The sequence below is a fragment of the Zingiber officinale genome, chromosome 1B, assembly GCF_018446385.1.
Source record: "Zingiber officinale cultivar Zhangliang chromosome 1B, Zo_v1.1, whole genome shotgun sequence".
NCBI classification, from domain to species: Eukaryota; Viridiplantae; Streptophyta; class Magnoliopsida; order Zingiberales; family Zingiberaceae; genus Zingiber; species Zingiber officinale.
In genome coordinates, this window is record NC_055986.1 from 152,433,580 (window position 1) to 152,443,857 (window position 10,278).

General features: G+C 39.8%; 1 protein-coding gene across 1 annotated transcript; it reads left to right on the plus strand.

Moving 5' to 3' along the window:
- The first annotated feature begins 2,046 nt into the window (after window positions 1–2,046).
- On the plus strand, window positions 2,047–5,556 carry LOC121985263 (receptor kinase-like protein Xa21). The gene is made up of 2 exons (XM_042538604.1): window positions 2,047–5,010; window positions 5,094–5,556. The coding sequence occupies exons 1-2, from the start codon at window positions 2,073–2,075 to the stop codon at window positions 5,453–5,455; spliced, it is 3,300 nt and encodes a 1,099-aa protein (XP_042394538.1). The 5' UTR covers window positions 2,047–2,072; the 3' UTR covers window positions 5,456–5,556.
- The last annotated feature ends 4,722 nt before the right edge of the window (window positions 5,557–10,278 follow it).

Sequence of the window (10,278 nt, forward strand, 5' to 3'; positions counted from 1 at the left end):
AGTAGTCAACTAGTATCTAGCCGTTGGACTGTAATAGTCAAATTTTCATAGAGGGCAGTCGACTGGCACTTTCACCAATCGACTGGTAGGCGGGTTTTCCAACTCATGGCCTATATAACCAAAGCTTGGAAGCTTGGTTGAAGTTGATGAAATTAGTGGTAGTTAACCCTAATTAGAATCTTCAAGTACCCAAGTGATCTAGCGCCCTTGTACAAGATTGTGGCCAGGTTTCTCAACCCACAATGAGCTAAGCTAGCCGGAAGTTCTCCGGGGAATCATCTACTGACGGATCGGGATCATCCACCTTATGGACAGCCATGAAGTAGGAGCTTTATCTCCGAACCACGTTAAATCAACGTGTTAGGTTTGCTTTCTATTGTTAGTATTTGTTTTTGTATTCCGCTGTGCGTACTAACCATTGTAGGAAGCGACGTTTTAGGTGAGACGCTATTCCCCCCCCCCCCCCCCCCCCCTCTCCTCTAGCGGACATCAAGGTCCCAAAAGTTTCACTTAGCCCCTGTTCCACATGTAGGGCGAATTTGTCCTAAAGAAGATGAGATGCCAGAGCATCTTCAACGTATTCATGAGTAAGTGAAACTGACAATTATGGAAAGCAATACTAAGTATAAGACTCGGGTCGATCGTCATCGTCAACAAGTACTTTTTGAGATTGGAGATTTTGTGTGGGTTGTATTGACTCGTGATTGTTTCCCTGTTGGAGAATATAATAAGCTAAAGGATCGAAAAATTAGATCATGAGAGGTACTGCAGAAGATTAATGACAATGCCTATAGGTTGCATTTTCCTAGCCATATAAAGACTTCTGATGTCTTCAATGTGAAGCACTTAACTTCTTATTCGACGGTTGCTAATGAAGTAAATCTAAACTCGAGGGCGAGTTCTTTTCAAGACGGGGAGACTAATGCAAGTCCAACTGTGTTGAAGTCCAATATGAGTCTTTAAACTTCAAACGGACATAACATTTGACTCGAGACTCGGAATCAGACTCTGTCTGTCATCACGTGTGCAGAATTTGAAAACCAACAATTTTTACTTATGAAACTATAAGTATCAATTTTGAGCCCCAAATTATGACATTTAAATCTTTTTTAGGACCTTTTTGCTATTTTTTATCATTTTTAGTTTTTGGATATTAGGAAAATTTTCATATTTATGATATTTTTTTAAAGAGAATTTGTCTTGATCCACGTTTTGATTTGAGTTAAGATCATTAAGTTAATTACTTTCTTTTTCGAGTAAAATTTATTTCCTTTTTTAAAAGATTGGAATTAAGATCTATTAATTGTAATTATTATAATTTTTTTTTTTATTTGAGTTTTAGATTGCATGTGTTCTATATAAGTGTCATTATTTAGATGTTGAAGGATTAACCTTTCAAATTTTAATAAAAAATTTTCTTTTTAAAAGTTTCTCTTCTTGTCTTCTCCTTAATTGTCCTTTTCACATCAGCAAGTAGGATAATCACTATCCTACCTGATGTCATTTTTTTAATCAAATTATTATATTAGATTATATATAATATGGTAAAAGATAACTCACTCACGTAATTATTGAATATCAGATTATATGTATATAAAAGACAGGAAAATAACCTGAATAAATGAAATAATTTTTCAATATACTACCATTCAGAATACCATACTGTGACAAGAACATACCACCATTCAACATACGGTAGTGTCACAAGAAATTGACTAGTAAACGACCTAATTTTCCAATATATTGCCGTCCAACGCACGGTACTTTTCCAAAATCCATCGGTCAGTATTATTAGGCATGAGAATAATGCAAAGTCATGAACATTTCTCGCCGATGAGCGAAACGTGATTGTACTTTTTCTAAAAGAAAGTTTCAATCACATATTTACCTATGTTACTGAAACTGAAGGGAAAAGTAATAAAATTGAGTACTGTCAATAGGATTATTAAAAAATTTGACAACTCGAGGAAAAAGAACTCGGACACGCAACTCAATGTATAAATTAGTCGAGCAGCCCAGCCCTATTCCCACACCACAATTGCTCACACAGTTTAATTGTTTGTAGCAATTATATGGACTCTCCTGTGAGCGTAACTCCACTCTCTCTTCTTCAAAGAATCCTGCTAGCCTACATAGCCGCGTCAACCTACCAATTCTACCTTGTTTCACCCTCATCCGCGTCCAACTCAATGTCCGCCGCCGGCGATGCCACGACTCTACTAGCCTTCAAGTCTCTGTTACTTGATACCCACTACACCTTATCGTCATGGAACGTTAATAACACCTTGAATGTGTGCAATTGGCACGGCATCGGTTGTCAGTCTGAAGGCCGACGGAGAGTCGTTACAGCCGTGAGACTAGAGTCCCTTGGCCTAACCGGCATGATATCTACGGCCATCGCCGACCTCACTTTCCTCAGGGTCCTTCACTTGCCGAACAATCAACTCAATGGAAGCATTCCGCGTGAGCTCGGCGACTTGCCTCGCCTGCGATATCTCAACCTCAGCTCCAACGCTCTCGAGGGTACAATTCCCGACACTCTATCGCAATGCTCCAGACTCCACACCATCAGCATTCACAGCAACAAGCTCCAAGGGAGCCTCCCGTCGAGCATGGCCCGATGCTCGAGGCTCCGCGTCATCGACTTCTACAACAACCTCCTCACCGGAGAAATCCCAGACGAATACCAAACGCTTCCGGAACTCTTGTGGCTCTTCCTCAGCAACAACAATCTCACCGGCGCCATTCCTGCATTTGGGAGCAACAGCTCATCCTCTCTTGTCACTCGTATCTTGCTGTCCAATAACAGTCTCACAGGGCAAATTCCACAATCTTTTGGTAACCTCACCTCTCTCACTCTTCTCTACCTCTCTAGGAACCATTTGGTAGGACACATACCTCCTTCCCTCGGAAACTGCATGAATCTTACTAGTGTTTCCGTGGGAGACAATAATTTGAAGGGGAACCTACCAGATAGCCTAGGCCAGCTCACAAGATTAAGATATCTTGATTTTTCCGCCAACTATTTATCAGGTGTCATCCCTTTGTCTCTGTATAATCTATCATCCCTAACTATTCTGGACCTGGCCGTGAACCGCCTTGTGGGAGCTATTCCTCCTAATATTTTTCAGGCCCTTCCCGAGCTTCAATACCTCTATCTGTCTTGTAATAATCTGCAAGGGTCCATTCCCCGGTCATTCTCTTATGCCTCTCAGCTCCAATACCTCGATCTTTCTGACAACAGTTTCTCAGGAGTTATTCCTTCAAATCTAGGCCAGCTTAACAATCTTGTCGTGCTAGGCCTGGCGATTAATCACTTTGAGGCGAAGGAGGCCAAGGATTGGGATTTCTTCAGTTCTTTGGCCAACTGCACAAATCTCAATCAGTTGTTACTGTCCCATAATTATCTTGCTGGGAATTTTCCTGCTTCCGTCGGAAACCTCTCTTCGCGGCTCGACTGGTTGGCCATGGATAGGCTCCAAATATCAGGAGCCATTCCACCGGAGATTGGAAAGCTCCAAGGCCTGCAGTTTCTTGATCTCAGCGAAAACTTTATAACCAGTTCCATTCCTAGCACAATTGCAGGGATTCCCAACTTGACTCAATTATATTTGTTCAGAAACAGGCTTTCCGGACACATTCCTGAATCCCTAGGGAACCTCACTTGGCTAGAAGTCCTCCAACTGGGGGACAATGATCTTCACGGGAACATTCCGTCAAGCTTTTCAGCTCGCAATCAACTGAACGAACTAAACGTTTCCTTTAATCGGCTAAATGGCACCATTCCTAATGAATTGGCCAAAATTTCTTCTCTAACGAAGGTTCTTGATTTGTCTCACAATTATTTTACCGGACCAATTCCAAGAGATGTAAACCAGTTGAATCTTCTTGTCCTACTTGATATTTCTGAGAACAAGCTTTCTGGCGAACTTCCTGTTACACTTGGTGGCTGTGAGACCTTGAATAGCCTTTACATGCAAGGAAACTCCTTCCAAGGCGCCATACCTAGGCAATTGAGAAACTTGAGCTCCCTCCACAGGCTTGATATTTCACGCAACAAATTTTCAGGCCAAATTCCAGAGTTCTTTGCAGAGTTGGAAAGTCTCCAATATCTCAATATCTCTTTCAACGATTTTGAAGGTCCTGTCCCAATAAAAGGCGTATTTGCAAACACGAGCGAAATTTTCATGAATGGCAATTCTAGACTTTGTGGAGGTGCTCCAGCGTTACAACTTCCATCATGCCTCGTGCATTCTTCTAAAGATGGAAAATTTTTCAATACTCCACGAATCGTTGTGCTCACAATTCTCAGTTCTTCTCTCTGTTTCATTCTCCTCGCCACCATCATTATCTTGAGAAAGAAGGTTTCGAGCCAGAGATTACCGAGGCTTTCTTCCTCAAGGGATAAATTTAGAATGGTTTCCTATTTAGAGCTACAAAAAGCAACCGATGGATTTTCTTCTGTCAACCTCATTGGCACCGGCAATTTCAGTTCAGTGTACAAAGGAAATCTCGATGGCTATCAGAACCTCATCGCTGTTAAGGTACTGAACCTTGCAGAGAGAGGGGCTCTAAAGAGTTACATGGCAGAATGCGAGGCTCTTAAAAGTATAAGACACCGAAATCTAGTTAAGATCCTCACTTGCTGCTCTAGCATCGACCACAGAGGCAATGATTTCAAAGCTCTGGTGTTAGAATTCGTTCCTAACTGGAGTCTTGAAGATTGGCTGCATCCAAAACATCCCTCAAAGTATTTATGCCTCGAGCAAAGATTGAAAATAGCCATTGATATTGCCTCTGCACTAGAGTATCTCCACCATCATCATGGCCAGACTCCAATTGTCCACTGTGATGTGAAGCCAAGCAACATTCTACTTGACTACGACATGCACTCTAAATTGGGTGACTTTGGCTTGACAAAGTTCATCCATGGAGCGTCCTCAGCGACGACGACGGGAGACCCGAGCTACTCCATCGCAGTAAAAGGATCCATCGGATACATACCTCCAGGTACAAAATATTTATTAAGTACTTTCTTTTAATTTCTCTTTTGCTTATGAGATTATAAGTATATGTTTGATTTTTCATGGCAGAGTATGGCATGGGAGGAAAGGTCTCCACACATGGAGACGTGTACAGTTATGGCATACTTCTGCTGGAAATGGTGACTGGGAAGAGGCCTACGGATAACATGTTCTATGATGGTCGATCGCTTCGAAGTTCTGTGGAGGAGTTCTTTCAAAATGTAGATGAAATTGTTGATCCTGTAATATTGTTGACTATGGGAGATGACAGGCAGAAGGACAAAATTGAAGTGTGTCTAGCCTCTATGGTTGAGATTGGCCTATCATGCTCAAGGGAAGCACCTGATGCTAGGATGGACATGAAGACAGTCACTACCAAGCTGGCCGCAATCGAAAGTGCATACTTGGGCTGCGATAACACAAGCCAATAAAAGTTTGCAAATGAAAGTGCAAACTTGGATTGATCAATCTTTACTATTTTCCCAGTAAATTATGCATCCATCGGAGAACATGAAGACACGAGATTATTTAAGGCCTCCCTCTGCATCTACTGTTATAAAATTATGTAAATATTAATGCGTGGGTTGATGAGTTGGCACGTTAAATATTTCGTCTTCAATTAGCGACCTAAGAAATATTCAGTCTTAATTGACATACAAAATATTTATAAAAATATAATTCTATCACTAATTAATTTTGATCAAAAGAATTAATTTTCATCCCTAATTTAACAACTAAAATATAATTATGATGGTTGCTACTTAGCGAATCTTCTCACGCGATCTCTCGAAAGGTCCTGACATGCATCCTACTTAATTAGTGGACGATAACTAGGAAATAAGAATAATAGTATGATTTAGAGGCCTAACTCCTTTCATCATGGCTTAAATTTCACTTCATATTTTTCTCTCGAAGGTATAATAAATATATGTGAATTTATCTTTTGCCCCTTGACTTAGTACAGTTCGTATCTACATAGATAATTGCTTTAATAAATTTTAGGATTAATTTTTAACGTGTGTAAAATGTTTCGGTAGGTGTCTAATATGTTAGATTATATATTTATTTGTTTATAATTTTTAGGGCAATTTAGACTTTTTCCTTTTTTTTATAGAGTTTAGGGTTTCTTAATCTAATTATATTACCTTATACTCTGTATCAATTTTAAGATACAATAATATGGTTAGTTGTTTCCTTTTCTTAATTCATACATGGTATCAGAACGGCTCTTCTTCTCTAATTTAATTTTTTCTATCACCCCCTGTTATTGCTTCCTGTTGTCACTGTCGTCTCCTACTGCTGTTATTGATTTCGGCGCCAACATCTATTTTCTATCCTACTGCTGTTGATTTTGGCGCCAACGTCCTGCCCTACCGATTTCGACGTCGACATTATTTTCTGCCGATTTCGACGCCGACGTTATTTTCTGTCAATTTAGGCACCGACGTCTTGTGTTGTCAATTTCGACGCTAACGCTCTTTTCTACCAATTTCGGTGCTGAAGCTCTATGTTGTCAATTTTGGCACTAACATTCTTTTCTACTGATTTTAACACCGACACCCTATACTACTGATTTCTACATTTGACATCCTTTTCTGCCTCAGATTCTTTGTGTAACCACGAGTCGTCCTGACATCAGTTTTTGCGGATCATACAAATGTGTATCCTTACAGTTTGGTTATTCTGAGAATTATTCGTTCTATCATCATTCTTGGTCGTGCAGATGCTTCATGGAAATCTGATTCATATATGTTTGCGCAGTTTCAACAGTTCCTTGGTTCACAACCCTCTGCCATGTCAGCTTCCTCTCATATAGGTTTTTCGTCGTCTGGTATTTAAGGTATATCTTCATCCTTGTGGATTTTGGACTCTGGTGCCTCCCAACATATGTCATCCAATTTGACATCTTTTGTTTCTTTTTCTCCCAGTTCATCTATATCTATTGTGACTGCTTATGGTATTCATATGTCATTAGTAGGTGTTGGTTCAATTGTTACATCTTCTTTATCTCTTACAAATATTTATTATATTCCGAGTCTTATTTTAAATCTTATTTCTGTTAGTCAATTATGTGAGTCTGGATACCTAGTCTCTTTTTCTTCATCCAATTGTTATGTTCAAGACCCACAATCTCAGAGGTTGATTGGGACAGGCCATAAGAAAGGAGGACTCTATGTTTTAGATCAACTCAAATTACCAGAAGTTGTAGCTTCGAGTGTGGATTTATCGTCGTTTCATCTGAGTCGTTCATCTTCTGGTTTTTATTTGTGGCACTCTCGCTTAGGTCATGTTTCAGCACCTCGTTTGTAGTTTTTAACCTCTACAGGAGCATTAGGACCTTTAAAAAGTTCTGATATTTCTGATTGTAGTTGTTGTAAACTGGCCAAACTTTCTACCTTACCATTTTCTAAAAGCCTTTCTTCTTTTTTTGCTCCATTTTATCTTATCCATTCTGATATGTGGGGACCCTCTCCTATTCCTACAAAAGGGAGGGGGGGGGGGGGGGGCAAGGTATTATGTTTAATTTATTGATGATTGCACTCATTACTCTTGAGTTTATCTTATGAAACACAGATCTGATTATTTTATAATTTTCAATAACTTTAGAGCTCTTGTGAAAACTCAACACTCTAGTATCATAAAGTATTTTTGTTGTGATTTAGGGGATGAATACACTTTGAATCAATTTTCACATTTATCTGCTTCTGATGGTACCATTCATCAAACCTTGTGTACAGATACTCCTAAACAAAATGACGTGACTGAACGGAAACGTAGATATCTTATTGAAACAGCCCGTTCATTTTTATTATCTGCCAGTGTTCCCAGTGTCTTTTGGGGGGAAAGTAATCCTGACTGGTGCTCATGTCATTAATAGAATTTCAACCTCACACAATTCAACTTTGTCACCTTTTGAAAAATTGTATGGGTATGCTCCTGTCTATTCCTCTTTGCGTGTTTTTGGTTGTACTTGCTTTGTCCTTCGTCCACATGCAGAGCGTAATAAGTTAGCCTCTTGGTCTGCTCTTTGTGTCTGTCAAAAATGATATCGTTGCTTTGATCCCGTTAGTCAAAAATTGTATGTCTCTCGTCATATTGTATTTCTCGAGCATATTTCATTCTTTTTTATTTCAGCTAGTTCGTATAATATAACAAAGTCAGATCTACTTTGCATTGATCCTTTCAATACCGATACTGAGGAAGATTCATCCACAAATCCTACTGGTAGTTCAACTGAATCTGGTACTTTGGTTCCCGAGATATCCGCTCCACATGTTCCTCCTTCCGCCACTACCCAATTATATCCTGAGATTGTGGATGATCCTTCTCTCCACCGTTGTCAATCCACTAGTGTTCGTAAGTCTACTAAACTGCCATATTTTGCTTACTCTTTTTATTCTCATTCTTTTTCTTCATTTGTTGCATCTATTCATTGTCTTTATGAGCCTGAATCCTATAGAGAAGCTGTTTGTAACCCACTTTGGTATAGTGCTATGACTGAGGAACTAACTGCTTTGCATCAGAGTCATACATGGAATTTGGTTCCATTGCCATCAGGAAAATATACTATTGGTTCTCGTTGGGTATATAAGATCAAAACTAAATCTAATGGATCTATCGAACGATACAAAGCTCGTCTTATTACTAAAGGTTAATATCAAGAGTATGTCATGGATTATGAAGAAACATTTGCTCATGTTGTAAAAATGACAACTGTTCTTACTCTGATTGTTGTTGCTTTTGTTTGTCAATGGAGAATATCTCAGATAGATGTCAAGAATGCATTTCTAAATGGTGATCTTCATGAAGAAGTTTATATAACACCTCCTCCTGGTGTTTCACATAAACTCGGTGAAGTTTGTGTTGGTGCAGCGGAGACCGGCAAGAGGGAGGTGAATTGCTGAAAACAAAAACAAACTATACCCTCCTCGGATTTTAACTCCGAATTTAAATCAGCAATAAAATAACAACTAAATTAAAGAGACAGAAAAAGAAACAGAAACAGAATTTAACCTGGTTACAACCAAGGAGGCTGTTAATCCAGGGCGATGAAAAAGCTCTACTATCAGAATCTCCTTTACTGTAGGCGGAGAACCCTTTTTACACTTAGAACGCTCACTTAGTTGCTAGGAATTGATTACAGATTGATTGCTTGAGTTGTTCTCTCATTCCTAGCTCCAGGGGGCTTTATATAGCTCCTGGAAAGTCTATCCCGAGGGTCCAAGGCGCCTCCAACAAGGTTCAAGGCGCCTCCAGCTCGGTCAGCGGATAAAACTTTATCCGCAACGCAAACGGTCAAATCTGACCTGTTGAAGGCGCCTTCATCAAGCCTGAAGGCGCCCTTGGAGGCGCCTTCAGCAAGGCTGGAGGCGCCTTCAAGCTGGAGGCGCCTCCAAGCCTGATGGAGGCGCCTCCAAGCTGGCAGCTCAACATTCCAGCTTGTTTCTTTGCTCCACTTTGACTTCCGACGCTCCGATCTTTTGGGTGATTGCGGCCAACCGGAATAGGGCTCACCCGAACCCAATTCCCGGCCTTCTCCTCGAGCAGCCTTCCGTCCCGGCTTAACGTCCCTCGAACGCCGCGCACACTCTTCACGCCCACCGGAGTACTCTTCCGCAGCTCTCTCGCCCTTCGGACGCACCGAGCCCGTTGGCTCCCTTCCCGTGCCATCCTTCTCGCTAGCTGCGTCTTCCGCTCGACTTCCTGTGCTCCTAAGATCCTACACACTCAGACACAGGGATCAAACAAAACAGGACCTAAATAACTTGGTTGATCACATCAAAACTACCATGGGGTCCAACAATCTCCCCCTTTTTGATGTGCATCAACCCAAGTTCAAGTTAGGGTTAAAATAGACATAAAAAGTAATTTTAAAGGTAAATTACTAAACTGACAAGTTAAACATAATTTTTGCAATTAGTAAAATTGCAAAACTTTTTATATAAAAAAATAATAACACTTTTTCTAACTCCCCTTAAACTTGTACTTCTGTCTCCCCCTTTGATCACAGCAAAAATGGGGTCTTAAGAATATTCAAGTAATATTGAAGTTTTTTTTTTTTTTTTTTTGAAAATTTTCTAAGTTAAAAATGAATTTCCGAAAAAAAATTGCTAAGTTAAAATAAATTTTTCTAAAAAAAATTTCTAAGTCAAATTTTTAGATTTTCAGAAAAAATTTTCTACCTCAATATGAATTATTTAAAAAAAAATTCTAAGTCAAAATAAGTTTTTCCCAAAAAAAAATTCTAAGTCAA